At 42.8% G+C, this 23,452-nt stretch overlaps 1 protein-coding gene across 1 annotated transcript in view; it reads left to right on the forward strand.

Annotated features, from left to right (window-relative positions):
* Nucleotides 1-23,452, forward strand: part of Polr1B (RNA polymerase I subunit Rpl135) — a 494,679-nt gene that overhangs the window by 352,884 nt on the left and 118,343 nt on the right. The window contains exon 16 of the mRNA XM_068386504.1: nt 9,479-9,591. Coding sequence (XP_068242605.1) covers nt 9,479-9,591 — 113 coding nt within the window. The remainder of the gene's footprint in view (nt 1-9,478; nt 9,592-23,452) is intronic.

Consider the following 23,452-nt stretch of genomic DNA (forward strand, 5'->3'; position numbering starts at 1 on the left):
TATTTTCGGTGATCAATCTATTCTGAAGAATTGTTTTAATTCTTTCATTCTACCTTGTTTTGAGTATTGTTCTCCTGTCTGGTCTTCAGCTGCTGATTCTCATCTTAATTTGTTGGACAGAAGCTTACGGTCTATTAAATTTCTTATTCCTGATCTAGATATTAATATCTGGCACCGTCGTTCAATTAGTTCATTATGCATGTTGCATAAGATTTTTCATAACTCTGACCATCCTTTACATTCAGATCTCCCTGGACAATTCTATTCTGTTCGTAATACTAGGCCGGCAGTTAATTCTAATAGCCAGGCCTTCTCCATCACGAGGCTCAATACTATGCAGTACTCTAGAAGTTTTATTCCAACTGTTATCAAGTTGTGAAATGATCTTCCTAATCGGGTGGTTGAATCAGTAGAACTTCAAAAGTTCAAAGTTGGAGCAAATGCTTTTTTGTTGACCAGGCGGACATGAGTCTTTTTATAGTTTATTTATGACATATTTGTTTTTGATGTTGTTAATAGTTTATATATGACATGTCTGTTTTGATGTTGTTACTTATTTTAGAATGATTTATTGTTAATTTGTTCTCTTCATTTATTTATTTCCTTATTTCCTTTCCTCACTGGGCTATTTTTCCCTGTTGGAGCCCTGGGCTTATAGCATCTTGATTTTCCAACTAGGGTTGTAGCTTGGCTAGTAATAATAATAATAATCTGAATCTACTACCAGCAGGAGAGCGGATTCTCAATCCGGAGATAAAGACACCGAGGATAAATTGTCCACGTCTAAGCTCTAGAAACTTAAATTTTTTTAATAGAACTTACCTGGCAGTTATATATACATAGCTAATAATCTCTATTTCGGCAGAATTTTTCTAAACGTGGCAACCGCCTTGTGGTGGTTGGGTGGTAACACCCGTTAAAGGGTGGTAGGAGGAATCATTCCCGTTTTCTGTTCTTCAGTTCATCTCTGCCGGCTGGATCGACAACACGTTGGTCCGTCATTAAGAGTTTTTCTTCGCTTTCCCTGTCTCGGTGTACCAGTCTGCTTTTTAGTGAAGTACTCTGATTTGGGGTTTTGGCAATCGTGTTTTTTGTTATCTCTGCTTTTTTTGCTGTTTTCATTATGAGTGAAAAAAGTCATTACCGTGTCTGTGCGAATGAGGAATGTAAGGTGAGACTACCGAAAATGGCGGTAGACCCTCACACCGTGTGTTTGAATTGTAGGGGTTTTATTTGTGCCCTTAATAATAGGTGCGGGGAATGTAAAGTTTTGGATGAGAAGGATTGGTTGATTATGAAGCGCTGTGTGCGTAAGCTAGAGCTCGATAGAGTTAGGAGAGCTTCTAGGTCTAAGTCTAAGTCTGTTAGTGGTAAGGAAGACGAACTTAGTGTAGATTTATCTTTTGAACCTATAATTGATTCCTCTTTGGAAATTGATCCTTCCCTTGAGTTAGTAACTCCTGCACCTCCTACAGGATCCGTATCTGCGGATGACCCTCGGTACGCTAGCCTGGCTGCCGAGTTGAAGGCCATTAAAGAACAACTGGAGGCCTTTAAAGGTAAGGATAGTGAAAGTGCTTGTGTTAGTGCGGTGGAGGTGGCGACTGACCGAACCTGTCATTACCCTAGGCCTAGACCTCTACCAAGCTCCCAGGACCAAGGGAGAAGGTACGTCGATGACCGAAAGGGGGTGAGAGGTACGTACCCTCGGTCAGCCGTCGCCTCAAACAGCCCTGTTGCCGATTCCCAGGCTGTTTTTGACCGTCACGGAAAAGACGTGTCGGATGTGTTAATTTCTTCTCCGAATTTGTCCAGACGTAAATGGAAGTTTGAAGCGTCAAGACCTACTAAGAGGAGATGGAACCGCGACGAGCTGTCTCGTTCTTTCTCTCCCGGTTCTAGCAGTTATGAACCTTGTCCGTCGGAGGATGATTTCGACTCCGTGCCTGTGAAAAGGGCGAAGCCTAAGCCTACTGCCGAAGATCCTCCCCCTTCTACGAGTGTTATTCGTCAGCCCTCCCCTTCGGGGCCGCAAGACCCAGCTGATGTTGCTAAATCCTTTGTGTCTGTCATGCAGGAACAACTTTTTACGTTAGTGCAAGCATTTAGCCGCCCTCACGCCCAGTCTGATAGACGTAAAGACGACTCGTTACCTATTAAGAAGTCTGCTTCTAAGAGAGAACGGAGTTCTTCTCTAAAGAAAACTTCTCCCTCTCTACGCCAGGATGAGGAATGTGTGCTTTCGCAAGGCGATACTTCTTCTCAATACCAGGACGATACGGTTTCTCGTTCTCGATACCGAGACGATTCTTTATCGAACAATGCTGCTTCTCGTTCTCGATGCCAGGACGATACCGCCTCCCGTTCACGATACAAGCACGATACCTCTCGTTCGCTTCGCCACGACGATACCGCCTCTCGTTCACTTCGCTAGGACGATACCTCCTCTCGTTCACGACGATACCAACCCTAGTTCTTGACGCCATGACGATACCGCCTCTCGTTCACAACGCCATGACGATACCGCCTCTCGTTCACGACGCCATGACGATACCGCCTCTCGTTCTCGACGCCAGGACAATACCGCCTCTCGCTCTCGACACCAGAACGATACTGCCTCTCGTTCTCGGTGCTAGGGCGATACCAGCCTGCCTCTTCGGGATGATACTGCCTCTCATTCCAAGGATTCTTGTAGCGCTGGGCTCCAGGATGCAACCCGTCTTTTGCAGGACGATTCCTTTGATTTGCCCTTGTCGGGTTCTAAGGAACCTTCTTCTCGTTCGAAGGATATTGCAGATGTGGATCAGGACCTCGAGGAGGTTTCTGATGACGATGATAATCCTGCCGACGCTGCTGGAGATTACAAAGTTCTCTCTCGCTCCCTTCTTGAACTTTTTGGAGAGGAATTCCAACCTGCTGCCCCTCAATCTCCTCAATCCCAATTTAACAGGAAGAAGGCCAAGAAACAGTCGGCCTTCATCAAGATGAAACTGTCGATTTCCGCAAAGAAGGCTCTTACAAAGATTGATGACTGGATGAAGGAGCGGAGACAAGCAGTTAAGACTTCCTTCTCGTTTCCACCAGCTCGTCTTGCTTCAAAAGCGGGTATGTGGTATGCAACTGGGGAACCTTTGGGTCTGGGAGTGCCTTCCTCCTCCAAGGGTGACTTCTCTGGCTTAGTGGACTCTGCTAGAAGGCATGCTCTCAACTCAGCCAAGGTCATGTGGTCGATGTCGGAGCTGGATCATCTCGTCAAAGGTATTTTTAGAGTCTTTGAGGTTTTTAGTTTTCTAGACTGGTCGCTTGGGACTCTGGCAAGGAAAACTGACCAGATGGAAGGATCTAGGGACCTTACCAGTATTATGTCCTGTATGGACAAGGCCCTCAGAGATAGGGCGAATGAGTTGGCTGCGCTGTTCTCAGCTGGGATCCTAAAGAAGAGAGCCCTGCTTTGCTCTTTTGCTTCAAGGTCTGTTACCATTGCACAAAAGTCTGAGCTTCTTTACGCCCCCCTGTCTCTGCATCTTTTTCCCGAGTCCCTGGTTAATGACATTACGCTCTCTCTGGCCCAAGAAGCCACCCAAGACCTTTTATCTCGTTCTGCTCGTAAGCCCTTGGCAGCCACTCCTTCTTCTTCGAAACGGGAGGAAAGGAGATTCCAGCAGCCCTTTCGGGGCAGGACTACTTCTTCAAGACCAGATTTTAGAGGAAGAAGGCAAGAATCAGGACCAAAATCTACCAGGGTTTCTTTCAGACCTCGCTCCAGAAAATGAAGTTCGTCTCCTCCAGACAGTAGGCGCAAGACTGTCAGGTTTTTGGCAGTCTTGGAAGAGGAGAGGGGCGGACACCTGGTCCCTCTCAGTCATCAAGGAAGGATACAAGATCCCCCTTTCTGAAAAAACCTCCTCTCGCAGATGCTCCTCTGGCCTTCACCAGGATAATGGCGAATGTGTCAGGCTGGCTGCATCAGGAGGGGATAAGGATATCCTTCTATCTGGACGATTGGCTGATTCGTTCACGATCGAGGGAGAAATGTCTGGAGGATTTACGGAAGACTTTTATGATGGCTCAAGATCTAGACCTGGTCATCAACAGGGAGAAGTCTCAGATCAGGCCGAATCAGATTACAGTGAACCCTCGTTTATCGCGGTAGATAGGTTCCAGACACGGCCGCGATAGGTGAAAATCCGCGAAGTAGTGACACCATATTTACCTATTTATTCAACATGTATATTCAGACTTTTAAAACCTTCCCTTGTACGTAGTACTGTTAACAAACTACCCTTTAATGTACAGAACACTTAATGCATGTACTACAGTACCCTAAACTAAAACAGGCACAAATATTAAAGGCAATTTTATATCATGCGTTTCCTAAACACGCTAAAAAGCACGTTAAAAAATGGCAACCAATGTTTTGTTTACATTTATCTCTGATCATAATGAAGAAACAAACGAGGTAGAGCTTTGCTTATTACCCAGACATATTTCCCATACTATTCCCTTAGAACTACATCACATCCTCCTACTTTAGATATATATATATATATATATATATATATATATATATATATATATATATATATATATATATATATATGTATATATATATATATATATATATATATATATATATATATATATATATATATGTGTGTGTATATATATATATATATATATATATATATATATATATATATATATATATATATATATATATATATATATATATATATATATATATATATATATATATATATATATATATATATTTATATGTATACACATATACATACCTACATATATACATACATACATATATACATACATACATAAATACATGCATACATATATATATCTATATATATATATATATATGTTACTGTATATATATGGGTTATGGAAAAAATCCGCGAAGTGGTGAATCCGCGATGGTCGAACCGCGAAGTAGCGAGTGTTCACTGTATTCTCTATTTGGGGATAGTTCTGAATTCAGTTCTTTTTCGGGCTTCTCCCTCTCAGGAAAGACAGACCAAGTGTCTCGTAAAAGTCAGAACTTTCCTGGACAAGAAGAGGTGCTCAGCGAAGGAGTGGATGAGTTTGCTGGGGACTCTATCCTCCCTCGAACAGTTTGTCTCTCTGGGGAGACTCCATCTAAGGCCTCTTCAGCACTTTCTTTCGAAGACGTGGAACAGAAAGACGCAGGAAATCTCCTTTTCCTTCCCCATTCCAACAGAAGTCAAGAATTTTCTGAAGTGGTGGCTGGACCCAGCCTTGTTAGGGGAGGGGATCTCCTTACACAAGAAGAACCCAGACCTAGTGTTGTTTTCAGATGCATCAGACTCAGGTTGGGGGGCAACACTAGGAAGCAAGGAGGTCTCAGGCTATTGGGAAGGAATTCAGCTGGGATGGCACATCAACAACAAGGAGCTGATGGCCATTTTTCTGGGGCTAAAGGCCTTCAAAGACTTGGTGTCTGGGAAGATTGTGGAGGTCAACTCAGACAACACCACAGCTCTTGCTTACATCAGGAAGCAAGGAGGGACTCACTCTCTGTCTCTGTTCGAGACAGCAAGAGAGCTCCTTCTTTGGGCGAAGGAGAACAGGATAAGCCTGCTGACGAGGTTTGTTCAGGGAAAGAAGAATGTGAGGGCGGACATGCTCAGCAGGAAAGGGCAGGTCCTTCCCACAGAGTGGACCCTCAACCAACAGGTCTGTCAGAGTCTCTGGAGGCTGTGGGGGAGACCCCTCATCGATCTTTTCGCCTCCAACTTATCCAAGAGGATCCCCATCTATTGCTCCCTAGTTCCGGACAAGGAGGCAATAGCAGTAGACGCCTTTTTGATGGATTGGACGGGGTTGGACACATATGCCTTTCCCCCGTTCAAGATCATCAATCTGGTAGTCAGGAAATTCGCTCTCCTCGATTCGGGACGGATGATCCTGATAGCTCCGTTCTGGCCGATGAGGGAATGGTTCACGGAGGTGGTGGACTTGTTGATGGACTTTCCAAGAAGCCTCCCTGCAAGTCCAAATCTGCTCAGACAACCCCACTTCGAGAGATATCATCAAAACCCCCTCGCTCTCAATCTGACTGCCTTCAGACTATCGAGAAGCTCGTCAGATCGAGAGGATTTTCAGCGCAAGCTGCGAAAGCTATCGCCAGAGCGAGTAGGGTCTCTTCACAGAGGGTCTACCACTCCAAGTGGGAGACTTTTAGGGCTTGGTGTAGGAAGCACAAGATTTCCTCATCCACTACCTCTCTGAGCCAGATTGCGGATTTCTTGTTGTACCTCAGGCAGGACGCTAAGCTGGCTGTGTCCACTATCAAGGGGTACAAAAGTATGCTCGCTTCTGTCTGTCGGCATAGAGGCTTGGACTTGTCTCGCGATAAGGACTTACATGACCTCTTGAAGTCTTTTGAGACAACCAAGCAAGCCCAGTTAAAGCCCCCTTCTTGGAACCTTGATGTGGTTCTTAAATTTCTGTGCACCAAGAGATTTGAGCCCATCTCACAGGCTCCCCTTAGGGAGGTTACCAAGAAAACCCTCTTCCTTTTGGCCTTAGCAACAGCTAAGAGAGTCAGTGAAGTCCATGCAATTGAAAAACTGGTAGGCTTCAATCTGAATGGGGCAGTTTGTGCCTTAAGATTAGACTTTCTCGCTAAGAACGAGAACCCTTCTAAGCCCTGGCCAAGGACCATTGAGGTTCCTAACTTGACCAACCTAGTGGGTCAAGAGCAAGAGAGGCTCCTCTGTCCAGTACGAGCCCTGAAGGCCTACTTGTCTCGCACGAAAAATGTGAGAGGCTCTTCTAGCTCCCTTTGGTGTTCTGTGAAAGATCCTCAGAAGCCCCTTTCCAAGAACGCTCTGTCTTTTTTCCTGAGGGAAGTTATAAGAGAAGCGCATCTCTTGTGTGAGGAGGAACACTTCGGACTTTTAAAAGTGCAGGCTCACGAAGTGAGAGCCATTGCGACCTCGTTTGCTTACCGCAAGAACATGTCGGTCCGTCAAATTATGGATGCGACATTCTGGAGGAGCAACTATGTGTTCGCCTCTCATTACCTCAGAGTGGTGAGAGTGGATTATGAGAAATGCTATACCTTGGGCCCATACGTAGCTACGGCTTCTGTATTAGGCAAAGGAGTTACTACCTCCCCTCAACCTTAGTTTTGTATACTTGTGCGTAGGTTGGTGTTTTTATTGGTTGTCTGAAGACTTCGACTTGTGTACAGTCACCTCAGTCTAATTAGATAATTTTTATCTACTTTGCAAAAGTTAGGTGGTTGGTTTGGTAAGGTTGCAGTTTTTATTTTAGGCAATAGGTAGTCCTGAAGTCTAGTCAGATTGTTGGTCTCACCCTGTTGACAGACTCGATTGAGTGTTTTCAGCACTGCAGGTCACATCCTGGCTGACACTCCTAAGGGAAAGCGACTCAAAAGGCAGGAACCTCTGAAGTCAGCTACCTTAGCAGGTAAGGAATCAAGGTGTTTAATTATCCTACAGCTTTTTTGGTTGTTTCCCCAACAATGTTTACTGTCTATCACCCTCCTCCAAGCGTGTTAATCAGCTATGTATTTATAACTGCCAGGTAAGTTCTATTCATAAAAATGGAGTTTTTATGATAAAACAAAGTTTTATGAATACTTACCTGGCAGTTATATATACATTCGAAGGCCCACCCACCGCCCCTCAGGAGACAGGTCGGGCATAGATGAACTGAAGAACAGAAAACGGGAATGACTCCTCCTACCACCCTTTAACGCGTGTTACCACCCAACCACCACAAGGCGGTTGCCACGTTTAGAAAAATTCTGCCGAAATAGAGATTATTAGCTATGTTTATATAACTGCCAGGTAAGTATTCATAAAACTTTGTTTTATCATAAAAACTCCATGTTTCATTTAAATGGAACTAAATGGTAGAAATGGGTCTAGGTGGAGCGTACCCCAAAACCGAGTCTGGGACCTCATTCGGAAAAAGAATATCCCTCCAAGCTACAGAAGGAAGATAAGAAGCCTTTGGCTCAGCATTCTATCAGGACGACATAGCTCGAACTCAAATCGGGTAGTTGAATCAGTAGAACTTCAAAAGTTCAAAGTTGGAGCAAATGTTTTTATGTTAACCAGGCTGACATGAGTCTTTTTATAGTTTATATATGACATATCTGTTTTTGACGTTGTTAATAGTTTATATAGGACATATCTGTTTTAACGTCATTGATTTTAGAATGATTTATTGTTAATTTTTTCTCATCATTTATTTATTTCCTTATTTCCTTTCCTCACTGGGCTATTTTTTCCTTTTTGAGCCCTTGGGGTTGTAGCATCTTGCTTTTACCACTTGGCTGGTATATATATATATATATATATATATATATATATATATATATATATATATTTTTTTTTTTTTTTTTTTTTTTTTTTTTTTTATTAGCTCTTGAACACTATAGTAATTGAATGCACTGATTTTACAATTATTACTAAGATACCTCTTTTTAGTTTATAAAATAAGCTGTATTTCTGTTCAAGAAAATATAAAAATAAAGCATTTTGTGAGTTTCAGCAATGTTTACATATTCCTTAATGAGATTATGTAAGCATACCGTCTAACACCATCTTGGCAAAATACGTACACAAACTAAACTATCTTAAAGGAATGTTTTTCCAGTACAGATAAGATTAATTCTTATTATTTTACTTAACAACACAACTACAGTATATGATTATACTGAGCACATTATAAATTGAGTTAATCCTTCCAAATTAGATGTAAATAGAAAGAATCATTGCGTCATGCTTCAAGAAAACGCTTAGGCTACATGAGTCGTCTGAACAAAAACACCGAACACTTACAGTATATTATTGTAGTTAAGATGTACTATAATGATATTACAGTACATATATTAAAGTAATATACACTACAGTATCAGTGTGTGTTAGAATATAGTATTGCTAGATAGGAACAACTGTTTTGTTATACATAACAGTAAGGTACTGTACACCATACATATGATTATAAACTGTGGTAGAAACCAGTTAAAAATGATATTAGGCAGTATTTATAGTGTTAGTCAACAGCTCGGGCACCTGTTCTTGACAAGGAGCAGTGACTTTTTTAGGTTAGGAGGAGGCCCATCCTACTGCAGCCCATATTCGTGTAAATTAACTTTTTGTGCCTGTGTGTAACTAATAAATGTACAGTATTATCACAAGGTTAATCTCTCTCTCTCTCTCTCTCTCTCTCTCTCTCTCTCTCTCTCTCTCTCTCTCTCTCTCTCTCTCTCTCTCTCTCCCTCTCTCTCTCTCTCCCTCTCTCTCTCTCCACAAATAAAGGCTTTATATGATTGATGTGTTAGTGATGAAACAAATTATTTAATTCCAAAATAAGATAAAATCTTTAAGAACATATATTTTTGGATGTAACTAGATATTAGTATCAGGAGTTATGAATACTGTACAGTTTTCTTTTGTTTCAGCCCTATGTTTACTTCAAAAGGGATCCAGATATTGCTGACCTTGAAAAAACATTGGATCTCTATGGCCTTCCTTATCCTGGAACCAAGCTCAGTGAAGGGGACCCTTATTATTGGTATGTATACCACATTTTATTTCACTTTAACTTTCTCTAATGAAAAACTATTGGTTAGAATACAAAAGTAAAAGGAAACCCTTCTGGGGAAGCAATATGAACATCAGGGGAGGATCGTATGAGTTAAAAGAACTTTCCACTTTCCCCTTTTCCTCATTTTAGGACAGGAAATAAGCATGAAAAACGTGCCAAGGTTGCATAGAAATATTTACAAAGAAATTTCTGAAACTGGCCTTTTGGAAATATATCTAACCACACAAAAAGTCTCCTCAAAACTCATCAGTGATATAGGGATAACTGCTGAAAATCAACATAGAATTACAAATAAAGTGTTTAATCCTACTTATTTTGAGGTGCACATTCATCCAAAGTTATTTTGAAGGAGATTTTAAGCTGCTTTCATGTCAAAATCTTTGAAAAGTCAGAATTTTGGCCTAAAATTACTAGATTAAATAACCAGCTTTAATGTATTACAAGTACAGTGGTACCTCTACATACGAATGTCCCAACATACGAATTTTCCAACATACGAAGTAAAATTCGACCAAATTTCTGCCTCGACATACGAAGTGTTGCTCCAACATACGAAGTAAACATTACGCCATTAAGCGTCGAGTGCTCAGTTCTCTGTTCTTTAGTGTATCGTGTGGTTGTCCTCTGTTTGGTCTGTTATTAACAGTGCTTATTTTCTTCCTTTTCTCACATTTCCTTTTTGATTTTACCTATAATCATGGTGCCTAAGAAGCTAAGTTTCAGTACAGGAAGAAGGCAATTCTTTCATTAGAATTGAAGCAAGAAATTATAGAAAAACATGAGAGCAGTGTTCATGTGAGTGATACTGTATGGCTAAACAATATGGCCGGAATAGGCCTATGATCTCGAGGATCATCAAGCCGAAGGCAGCCATTAAAGCAAATAACCATCGAAGGGGATCACCATTTTTAGAAGACATCGTAGCAGTACCCTGGAAGAGATAGAACGCCTTTTGTTGATAGGGATAAAGGACAAAGAGATTGTTGGCAACGATCATTTGTGAGAAGGGCCAGCGTGATGAACAGAAGGAAAGAAAACAGTGAAGCAAAGAAAACCAAGATAGCATTAACAAGCTCTTTTAAATAAGACTTCTCTCTTTTTCTGTTTCTCTCTAAACATAGCATTAACATGTTCTTTACATAAAATCTCTCTCTCTCTCTCTCTCTTCTTCGCTGTTATAGTGTTAGATACGTCTATTATTTTTTTTTCCGAGAGAGAGAGAGAGAGAGATTAAACAAAAATGTGTTTAGAGTACATATGATTTTTAACAGCGTCAACGAGTTGAAAAACAATTAAATGTTACTAAGAAAGTAATAACAGCTAATCTGAATTCCTTTATTAACTAAAACAAATATTGATACAAACACACTCATGTGCGTATGCACAAACACACACGTGCGTATGCACAAACACACACACAGGTGCAAGAATTGCTGCGCAGTAAGAGAGACGGTCGGGGAGGAGGTAGAGATGGTGACTGCGATAACATACCGTAACTCGTCACTGAAAATGATGAAAATAAAAAATCAAAAGAAAAAAATGTAAAAAATATGAAATATAAAAATAAAAAATAAAAATAAATAAGCTAAGTTAGATTAAAATTTCCGTAGTGTAAGTTACGGTATGTTATCGCAGTCACCATCTCTACCTCCTCGCCGATCGTGTCTCCTCGTGCGTGTGTGTGTGTTTGCGCATACGCACACGAGTGTGTTTGTATCAATATTTGTATTAGTTAATAAAGGAATTCAGATTCGCTGATATTGTTTTTTTAGTTACATTTAACTGTCTTTCAACTCGTTAACGCTGTTAAAAATCATATGTACACAACACATTTTTGTTTAATCTCTCTCTCTCTCTCTCTCTCTCTCTCTCTCTCTCTCAAATATTTTTAATTTCTATGAGGTTTTTGTTTATCGTGCACCTTATAAATTATACATCATAGAATACTTCCTGTGTCAAAGGAAAGAAATGGATATTTTCATTACATTTCTGTATGATGTAAATTCCATTATTTATTGGTGAGTAGTTTTATGTCTTCAACGGCTATTTATCATGGAATTATTACGGAATAACATAGTCACTTCAATTAACATAAGGTATACAGTGATCCCTCGTTTATCGCGGTAGAGAGGTTCCAGACCCGACCGCGATAGGTGAAAATCCGCGAAGTAGTGACACCATATTTACGTATTTATTTAACATGTATATTCAGACTTTTAAAACCTTCCCGAGTACATAGTACTGTTAACAAACTACCCTTTAATGTACGGAACACTTAATGCATGTACTACAGTACCCTAAACTAAAACAGGCACAAATATTAAAGGCGATTTCATATCATGCATTTCCTAAACACGCCAAAAAGCACGATAAAAAATGCCAACCAATGTTTTGTTTACGTTTATCTCTGATCATAATGAAGAAACAAATGCATTTAGTGTACACATCTGTGTATAGGTTAGTTTTTGCATCGATTATATTGATTATACAGTATGTTGATTTTGTTATTACCAATGTTTTACTTAATTTTTCTTAGGACTTCCAAATGAAATGTTTTTCTTCAGGCGGCGTCATAAAGTACGCTTCATTTTCGATCGTAATAAACAAACGAAGGCATTTAACGCGCATGATGAAAGTGATAAATTATGATGTTACAGTAAAAGCTTTTAGAAAATATGTTATTACAAATATTATTTACCGTATCTATATAAAATCATACATATGTAGCAAAGCAGGAAAACAATTTACGAGAGAGAGAGAGAGAGAGAGAGAGAGAGAGAGAGAGAGAGAGAGTTGCTTTACGTAAGTAAATGTAAATTTTAAACAAAAAAATAGCCCCATTTCATATAAAATAGGTTATTACAAATATTTTATTTTATCATATTACAGTAGTCTGTATACTGTAATACTGTAAAGTTCAGTACAGTATGCTGTTGTTAGTCGTGGCGATGAAATTCTCACGAAACAAAAACACGGCATTCGATTACAACAGCTGATTCATTCTCTCTCTGATTTCATCAGCAAACCACTATTTTTTGGGAAACATCATTTTATTCTAGAAAATTGCTACTCTTTAAATAGTTAATTGCACATTAAGAAAGCGTGTACTTTTGTTTTTTAAATTTCGGGGTGTGTTTTAAAAATCGAGTATTGTTGACTTCTTTTTGTTTTACTTTTGGCTGTGATCAGATCAGCTGACGTTTAGCTGCCGCTCTTGAGAGCGTACGAATACACTAACAAAGTATCGTTTATACCATTTCTTAACTTATTCAAACCGTTTATACAGTTGATATTACATAAGCACCAATGTGTTATAACCTATCAAATTTTTTTGTTTACATTTAAAATAACACACACACACACACACTCTCTCTCCTCTCTCTCTCTCTCTCTCTCTCTCTCTCTCTCTCTGTGGGCTACTTTTCACTACCTCCTATTCCTTACCTCTCTCTATCTCTCTAACAAATGATATCTTTGTTGCTCCTCAAAGTTTCATATATATTGAAAATCAATCATGAATCAATTTTCCTTACTTTCTCTAATCTCGCACCATCAGTCACATCGCGGTATTTTCGAAATTTCCGGAAAATCCGCGATATATGTACAGTGGTACCTCTACATACGAATTTAATCCGTTCCAGAACCAACTTCGGATGTAGAAAATGTTCGGATGTAGAAACGAATTTTCCCATAAGAATACATGGTAATTCATTTAATTCGTTCCTCAGCCTAAAAACCCATAATAAATCATTAATAAATGGCTACACATAATTACACATAACAATAACATTACTGCATAATATGTAAGAAGCATGTAAAAAAGATAATTATAAAGAAATAATAAATAAAAAATGTGTTTTATTGCCACTTTACCTTAGAGACAGGCCAACGCAGGTGTAGGATTTGCTACGCCGGAGACGGACGATCGGCGAGAAGGTAGACATGGTGTTAACATGTTCTTTAAATAAATACTCTCTCTCTCTCTCTCTCTCTCTCTCTCTCTCTCTCTCTCTTGTTCTTCTTCACTGTTAGTGTTAGAGACGTCTATTAATTTTAACTGAGAGAGAGAGAGAGAGAGAGAGAGAGAGAGAGAGAGAGATTAAGCAAAAATGAGAGATTAAACAAAAATGAGAGATTAAACAAAAATGTGTTGTGTACATATGATTTTTAACAGTGTTAACGAGTTGAAAGACAGTTAAATGTAACTAAAAAAACAATATCAGCGAATCTGAATTCCTTTATTAAATAAAACAAATATTGATACAAACACACTCGTGTGCGTATGCGCAAACACACACACACGCACGAGGAGACACGATCGGTGAGGAGGTAGAGATGGTGACTGCGATAACATACCGTAACTTAAACTACGGAAATTTTAATCTAACTTAGCTTATTTATTTTTTTTTTATTTTTATATTTCATATTTTTTACATTTTTTTTTTCTTTTGATTTTTTATTTTCATCATTTTCAGTGACGAGTTACGGTATGTTATCGCAGTCACCATCTCTACCTCCTCCCCGACCGTCTCTCTTACTGCGTAGCAATTCCTGTTTTAGTTAATAAAGGAATTCAGATTAGCTGTTATTACTTTCTTAGTTACATTTAATTGTTTTTCAACTCGTTGACGCTGTTAAAAATCATATGTACTCTAAACACATTTTTGTTTAATCTCTCTCTCTCTCTCTCTCTCTCTCTCTCTCTCTCTCTCTCTCTCTCTCTCTCTCTCGGAAAAAAATAATAGACGTATCTAACACTATAACAGCGAAGAAGAAGAGAGAGAGAGAGAGAGATTTTATTTAAAGAACATGTTAATGCTATGTTTAGAGAGAAACAGAAAAAGAGAGAAGTCTTATTTAAAAGAGCTTGTTAATGCTATCATGGTTTTCTTTGCTTCACTTTTTTCTTTCTTTCTGTTCATCACGCTGGCCCTTCTCATAAATGATCGTTGCCAACAATCTCTTTGTCCTTTATCCCTATCAACAAAAGGCGTTCTATCTCTTCCAGGGTATTGCTAAGATGTCTTGTAATAATAGTGATCCCCTTCGATGGTTATTTGCTTTAATGGCTGCCTTCAGCTTGATGATCCTCGAGATAATAGGCCTATTCCGGCCATATTGTTTAGCCATACAGTATCACTCACATGCACACTGGTCTCATGTTTTTCTATAATTTCTTGCTTCAATTCTAATGAAAGAATTGCCTTCTTCCTGTACTGAAACTTAGCTTCTTAGGCACCATGATTATAAGTAAAATCAAAAAGGAAATGTGAGAAAAGGAAGAAAATAAGCACTGTTAATAACAGACCAAACAGAGGACAACCACACGATACACACATGAAAAGAGAACTGAGCACTCAACGCTCAATGGCGTAATGTTTACTTCGTGTGTCGAAATAAAATTCGGGTGTAGAGTCAAAAATTTGCTCGAATTTTACTTCGGATGTTGGAAAATTCGGATGTAGATACGTTCGTGTGTAGATGTTCCACTGTATATACATGCGTTATGAAAAAAATCCGCGGTGGTGAATCCGCGATAGTCGAACCGCGAAGTAGCGAGGGATCATTGTAACGTTTTTATTTTACTCATAAAATACGACCTTTACCATTATTTAGAGAAATGTATATAAAACAAATTTCTGAAAAATTATTTTATCACTGAACAATGAATGGGAAAAATATTTTGGTTTAGAGTGAAATACAATAGAAAATAAAGCAAACTAAAAATTTATTTTGTAATCAACAGTAAAACAATTAACATGAAAGTGTAAGTTATTATAAAGTGAGCAAGTATATTCGATGGTGACAAGTTTCGCATGCTGTATAGCTTGAATAGCGGATCCATGGCTCATATAGAAGGGGCTGAACGGAACTTTATTGATAAAATCTATTTTTCATACTCCCCCGATGTTTATACATGTGCCCCCACCTCTCCACTGATTAATGATATCAAGATACTAATGGTCAGGTTTTCTTAACTTCGAGAACTGAAAGGACCAAGGGATTATGATGAGTCATCAACTAGCTGATTGTCCTCAACTGCCAGGTGGTGCAATAGTTCCCAGAGGGGGAAAAATTTTGCAAGGAGAGAAAACAGGAAATTTTTATTCTGGGCTAGGCATCCACATTTAAACAACTTCAAGATAAAAGCAATATTAACATGAGGTGTACATAAAAATGATAGATTTTATTAATTTTGGGATTTTGGGCTTGTAATATATTTTTGAAGGCCTTTCTTTATTGATGAGGCCAAGAATGTCTATTATGATAGTAAAGGAAATCCTGCACTATTTTCTTTTTGTCAGAGAGAACTGCCCTGCAAAACCTTGGGCCAAAGTTTCTATGACCTTTTTTCTTAATAGAGTAATTTTATTGTATTTTTGGGGGTTCTCCCTTTTCAGTTTTGATGAGTGAGTGCTAATGATGTTAGATGGGGTACTTCACCACCTACAGTACTTCAGATTCTATGATATGAATAGATTAATGTAGTGTAGGTGGTTGTTATTCAATGATTTATTTCCTGTATCAAAAAATTTTCCATTCACCTTTTGACGCCAGTTGTACTGCCAGACTCCTTGTCTTTAATAGGCATCAAACCTTAATATGAATGTTTTTGGCAATTTTGGGTTATTTAAGGAATGTTTTTGTTGATTACACCTGAAAATTATATGTTTTTGTCTGTTTTGAAACCAAAGTCAATATGTGTAACATTCCCTTATTCCATCATAGATGTGGTGAAATATTTTAAAACAAAATTCTTTTGGTTTGATCAGAGATTATAATTTTCTTTCAGATTACCACTATCCTTTTGTCTCATTTAATGAAATTGTCAGAAATATGAATTTCTGGTAATAATGATCTAGATAAATACTTTTTTATGATATATAAAAATTCTCTTTAGACTCAGGAGAAATGAAGTGTTATGGTGCAATTCTCTCTGGCTCTCAGAAAGGTGTCTTGCAGGTGGGACAATGTGAGCCACTCTAGGGAAAGGAGGGAATCTTGGTGTCTAACATAGGTCTGATATTGTACAGTAAGGGAAGAATCATTGTTTTGTAGGTTTAATGTGAGAAGCTCCCATTTCAAAGTTCAAGCAACATGAATTTCTTACAAGTTTCTCAATAAAAATTTATTATTCTTTTTTTCATTGGTATTTATGGTCAAGATCTTAGTGAGAATATGTATGTTGTTTCCCCTTACTCCCTTTTACAGGTTTTTTGTTCTTTGGTTGTTATAGGTTATCAAGCCTAGAATTTTTTTGTTCCATACCTGGAATACGAACAACGCTATTTAATAGGGGTATTACTTTCGGCGTAGCTGAAATGACGAGCCATTAATTTTTAATGAGGGTTTACTACCCACACCGCTAGTTAGCGGGGGTAGGGGAGGGTAGCTTGCTACCCCCCTCTCACACACCTGTGCTTGAGCTCACTTTGCTCTCGGCTCGGATGGTAGTCGGACGTGTCTGCTCTCATCCTCACCATCATTTGGCAGCCATTTAATGCTTTTGTCTTTTTATTTTTCTAGTTCTGTTTGTGAAGTTAGCCCCTGCAATCATGCGCACCTGCCCAGGGTTTCCCGACCGCCCCTGTGGAACATTCATGTCGGCGGTCGAGACTGATCCTTACGCCCTTTGTCCTTCTTGTAGGGGCCAACGGTGTGATAGCAACAACAGGTGTAGTAAGTGTAGGGAGTGGTCTACTTCCCAGTGGGAGAGGTTTTCGCGACGACGGAAGAAGGAGTCCAAACGGGATATTTCTCCTTCGAAGGTTTCTTTGAAAGGAGAAAAACCCAAGGCCTCTTCTTCTGTTGCCCAAACCTCCTCCGAAGCTCCCACTCGGTTGGTCTCTTTCGAGAGACCGTCGAGTGGTAGCGTAGACCGATGTACTGTTTACCAACCTCAGGGCTCGAGAGATGACGTTGCTTCCCCTAGCGAAGCAGCTCCACCTCCCCCCTAGGGAGGATATGTCACTAACCCCCCTTTTTCAGCTTTGGTCCACCTTGGGGCTTACGGGTTCGCCCTCCAAGGAGGTTTTGCTTAACTACATCTGATTGGGGTTTGGGTGCCGCTGTCAAGCAATCGCCATCACCGGCAGAGGTTGATCCTCTGTCTCATGTCGACGTTGTGGTGTCAGAGGTATCCAATGTGGTATCACCCATCACCTCTGCCTCTTCAAACCCTACGGTAGCTGACGGCTTAGTTTCTCCCGTCTCTGTTCAACCTACGAGGGAGAAACTAAGTCCATCGTCAGTCTCTCCTGCTGGTGTTTCTTCCCCTCGGGGGAATTCACTTACAGAGACTCCTCTTCGGAGGACTGCAGAAGGTCGGCTTGCTGATCCAACGGCCCCAAGAGGACGAATTCGTCGGAAGGCTCGCCTTCCTCTTCGCCAAAGAGGCCTTCCTTCACCTACGGTGAGGAGGTGCCTCTTTGGTTCAACATCTTCGATGCAGTCTACCGCAGAGGAGCCTCGAGACCAATCACCTATCACTCTCCCTGTATTGGTCCTGGACTTTTCTGTAGATCGTTCGCGATCTCCTTCAGTGGATGGTCGTCCTTTTAAATGACACGTCAACCTTCCACCCGACAGACCTGCCGACCTGCCGTCACCTTTTCTACATATGCCTAACAAGGCTTCACCTGAGCGCCAACAAAACCTGACGAGCGCTCTTTAGTAGCTCGTCAGGCCCCATCACTAAACCTTAACACAGGGCATCAAGGGCGCATATGTCCCAACAGAAGCATAGCTCTATCACGCGCTATGAACGCCCTCATGCACATACTCGCCCATGTTCTCCTGCATGCCAGGTCTTCCCTGAGCCTAAGAGCAAACGTTCCCCTACGCGCCCGCGCCCAGCTGCGCGCCAACTCTCACCTGCGCGCCAGCGCTCTCATGCTCGCCGGTGATCTCTTGTGCGCCAGCGCTCTCCCACGCGCCATCAGTCTCTTGCCCACGTGCAAACGCGCCCAACAGCTAACTCTCCTGCGCACCAACAATCTACTGATCTGGGCGCTGCTGGGAAGTCAACAAAGCTGGCTTCTCCCACGCGCCAACTAGTACCATCGCGCCAGCGTTCGCCGTCACGCCAACCTTCTCCCGCACGCATCCGCGAGGATACGCGCGCGCTCGCATATCCCCTCCAAAGGATTCGCGCCAATGGTCTATCGCGCGCCCATGTGCCTCACGTGTTTCAACTGCGCGCCCGCGCTAGGGATCTTTCTCCTGCGCGCGCGCGCCCTACGGCTGGTACAGGTACGTGCGAACTCTCGCCAGTGCGCCCGCGCACTCAACGCATTGATCCTGTGCGCCCGCGCGTACGCGCCAACAGTCTCCCAAACGTGCACCATCAGTCTCCCGCGCACCAGCAGTCTCCTGCGCGCGAGCCCTGGTATTCTCCCTCGCACGAGCCCCATTATTCTGCCTCGCGCGAGCGTCAATATCCTCCTGCGCGCGAGACTGCTGAACTACGCACGCCAAGGTCACCATTGCCTCATTCCCCTCCCCGCAAGCGTATATCAGCGCACATTGTGGGAGAAGGGAAACATCTAGAGGGGTCCAGGATCCCAAAGCCATCACAGGTGAACCCACCAATGATGAGGACTCCTCCCAGGGATCCTTCAATTCCTGTCCCTTCAAAGGGTATGTCTGACAGCGCATCTGTCAGCCAACAGCCCTGGTTCGGTGCACTGGTCAGAGCCTTAACGCAGGCTTTCAAGCCTTTCTTCTCTGAATTAGGGCACAGATCCATGGCTGCTTCTACCCCTTTGAAGAGAAAAAGAGGAGTTCCAGACGCGGTAACTTCCCCAAGGGCGAAACTGACTCCACGCAGACCTTCGAGGCAGGTACCTTCCTTTCCCCTGACTGCCTCTCCTTCCCTTTCGGATGAAGATTTCCCGTCCCCAGGGGAATCACACGAGGAGAGACTTTCCCCCATCGCACCAATGGGGGAAACCTCTCCTCGCGCCGAGGTGTCTACTCAGTCGGGGATTGAAAGGAACATGCCACCCTCATCAATGTTGGAGTCCTACGTCCTTCCCAGGAAGGAATCTAAGGACTCCAAAACATTGCCGAAGTCCTCTACTAGGACTAGGATGGAGCCAGCTAGCCACTCAGGGAACGTCCGCGACTCTCCCCAAGAAGAGCCTTTGGGAACAGAAGGAGACTTCGCTGCAAGTCCTACAATAGGAGGAGACCAGCAAGAGTCAGAACATGCGTTTTGGCAAGTTCTGACTCTAATGAGGGCTCTCAACAGATTTTCCGACCCAGAGATCCCTCCTCGAGAGGGCAAGGACACGGTCTTCGACCGTGTCTTTGATACTGAGAAACCCTCCAAGACCAGTGCAGCACTGCCCTGGTCTCAAGGGGTTAAGAGTACCAGAGACAAGATCTCTCTACAGCTCTCCGAGATGTCCTCCTCCAACCGTCCCAGTGCCACCAACAAACTCCTCCTACCTCCTCGCGTACAGCAGAGGAGGTACTTTGAGATCCTTGAGGAGCCTTGTTTATCTCTTCCTTTTCACCACTCGCTGGAAGAGCTTACCAGGGGAGTCCCTCTTGAGAGACTTTCCAACCAGCAGGTCTCATTCTCGGCAGCCGAGATCCTCAACCAGGAGAAAGTTGCGAAGTGTGCTATGCAAGCCACTTCGTGGCTCGATATCTGGTGGGGAGATTAGGTATCCTGATACTTTCTGAGGATTTCTCCAAAGAACGTACCAGGAAAGCTATGGAAACCTTCCTTCTCTCAGGTACTCGCACGATCGAGTTTCTGGTCCACCAAGTCTCAAACTTGTGGGCAAATACCATTCTGAAACGTCGGGATGCAGTAGCTGAGAGATTCCATCAGAAGGTCCCTAGCACCGAGATCAATAGGCTCAGACATTCCTCTCTAGAGGTATCCATTTTGTTCGAGCCTAAGGATGTGGAACCTGCCGCTGAGAGGTGGAGGAAGTCTCATCAAGACTCCCTTCTTCATAGGGCTTTAACATTCAAGCCCTATAAGCCTCCAGCACCACACCAGTCCCGTCCAGTCAAGACCACTAAGACGACAACAGCAGCGAAGACCTTGGTGTCTAAGCCCTTTCCTGTTAAAGAAAGGAAAGGCAAAAAGTCCTCCAGGGGAGGCAAGAATCCTAGAGGGAGCAGCCGAGGCCGCAAACGCTAGGATAGGCAGTCCCCCTGCATGTCCACCATTGGAGGGATGCCTACAAAGTTGCTCAAACAGGTGAAAGCAACTCGGGGCCGATTCCTGGACAATCTCGGTGATTAGTCTAGGATATCGCGTCCCGTTCATAACATCTCTACCTCCCCTAACAACGAATCCAGTGTCATTGAACTCCCTTGCCATGGGATCGGCAAGGGGGCAAGCCCTTCGGGCAGAAGTCCAGACCCTGTTGAAGAAGGGCGCTCTCCAAGAGGTCCTCGACGGATCTCCAGGCTTCTTCAGTCGACTCTTTCTTGTAAAGAAGGCGTCTGGAGGCTGGAGACCAGTCATCGACCTCTCAGCTCTGAACAATTTTGTCAAACAAACTCCATTCAGCATGGAGACGGCTGACACGGTCAGACTAGCAGTAAGACCGCAAGACTTCACGTGCACACTGGACCTAAAGGACACTTACTTCCAGATCCCAGTCCATCTGTCTTCCAGGAAGTACTTAAGATTCAGCCTAGACAACAGAAAGTACCAGTTCAAGGTGCTGTGTTTCGGTCTCTCCACAGTACCATAAGTCTTCACCAGAGTGTTCACCCTAGTATCATCTTGGGCACACAGGATTGGCATCCGTCTCCTCCGTTATCTGGATGACTGGTTAATCCTAGCAGACTTGGTGTCAACCCTTCTCCAACACCGAGACAAACTTCTGAGACTTTGCCAAGGTCTGGGGATCATGGTAAATCTCGAGAAGCCTTCACTGCTTCCCACTCAAAGACTGGTATACCTAGGCATGATTATAGACACCTATCTCCACAAAGCCTTCCCATCAGACGACAGGATAGCAAGGCTGAGGAAGGTCGCAAGACCTTTTCTCAGACGAGAAGAACTTCCAGCCCAATCGTGGTTACATCTCCATGGTCACCTTTCATCGCTGGCCCGTCTAGTTCCCAATGGTCGCCTCAGGATGAGATCCCTCCAGTGGCGACTCAAGTCCCGATGGAATCAAGCGTACGACTTCCCGGACATCCAGATCCCCATTGGACCCTCCAGTGGTGGGTGGCAGACGAGAACCTACGAAAAGGAGTGGACCTTCTCGTCCTCCCCCCGGGTTTGATGCTATTTTTGGACACTTCAAAAAAAAGGGGGGAGGGGGCTTACATGCTGCACCACACAACCTCAGGCCTCTGGTCAGAGTCAGAAAAGTACCTCCACATAAATCTCCTAGAGATGAAGGCCGTCTTTCTGGCCCTTCAACAGTTCCAACAGTACCTGGCAAATCACTCTGTGGTGGTGATGAGTGACAATACCACAGTAGTAGCCTACATCAACAAACAAGGAGGTACTTTTTCGCAGCAACTATCCCATCTAGCAGTAGAGATACTGAGATGGGCCGAAATAGACTCGATACCACTATCGGCACGCTTCATTCCGGGCAAAAGGAATGTGCTCGCCGACAACCTGAGCAGAGCATCTCAGATAGTGAGTACCGAGTGGTCTTTGGATCATCTAGTAGCCAACAAAGTCCTGACTTTGTGGGGTTCTCCGACCGTGGACCTCTTCGCAACGGCCCTGAACTTCAGGCTCCCGCTGTACTGTTCCCCAGTCCCAGACCCTAAGGCTCTCTGGCAAGATGCTTTCCAACAACGGTGGGACAACATCGACATTTACGCCTTTCCCCTGTTCTGTCTGATGAGGAGGGTTCTCTACAAGACAGAACATCGGTCATTCTTTCAATGACCTTCATAGCTCCGATATGGCATCACGCGGAATGGTTCCCGGACCTTCTGCAACTCCTAACGGAGCTACCAAGAGAACTCCCTCCACGACACAGTCTACTCAAACAACCACATGCCAACATCTACCACAAAGCCGTAGGTTCACGACAGCTTCACGCCTGGAGACTATCCAGCATCTCCTCTCTGAGAAAGGATTTTCGCAACAAGTTGCAATCAGGATGTCTGGACACCTGCGAAAGTCTTCGGTAGCAGTCTACCAGGCAAAGCGGAAAGTCTTCTGTGGTTGGTGTTGTGGAAGGGGTATCTCTCCACTCGATGCCACTATTCCAACAATAGTGGAGTTCCTCGTGTATTTGCGTGAAGAAATGCGCCTTTCAGTCTCGGCAGTGAAAGGCTATCGCTCAGCCTTAAGTCTAGTCTTCAGGCTGAAAGGAATGGACATTTCCTCATCGCTAAAACTTTCTGTACTCATACGTAATTATGAACTTACCTGCCCTCAGTCGGAAGTGAGACCTCCCCCATGGAACGTGGTTCGAGTTCTCAGGTCTCTTAAGAGACCTCCCTATGAACCATTACGCCAGGCATCAGATCGCCACCTAACCTGGAAGACGGTATTCCTGCTAGCTTTGGCCTCGGCCAAGCGAGTCAGCGAACTTCATGGTCTCTCGTATGACATGCCCATTCAAGGGAATGGGGGGAGGTAACGTTCAGCTTTGTCCCTGAGTTTATTGCTAAGACTCAGAATCCAGGAGTAGCGGATCCTCGATTCGACTCCTTCCAGATTTCTAGTCTCCGTACTGTAACAGATGACCCAGACCATCTCTTACTATGCCCAGTAAGGAGCTTGAGCCTGTACCTCAAAAGAACAGCTGCAACCCGTCATCGTGTGCCAGCACTATTCATCAGCACAGGAAGGACTAAGAGGAGGGTCACCAAGAACACC

This window comes from Palaemon carinicauda, chromosome 1 (genome assembly GCF_036898095.1).
Source record: "Palaemon carinicauda isolate YSFRI2023 chromosome 1, ASM3689809v2, whole genome shotgun sequence".
Taxonomy (NCBI): domain Eukaryota; kingdom Metazoa; phylum Arthropoda; class Malacostraca; order Decapoda; family Palaemonidae; genus Palaemon; species Palaemon carinicauda.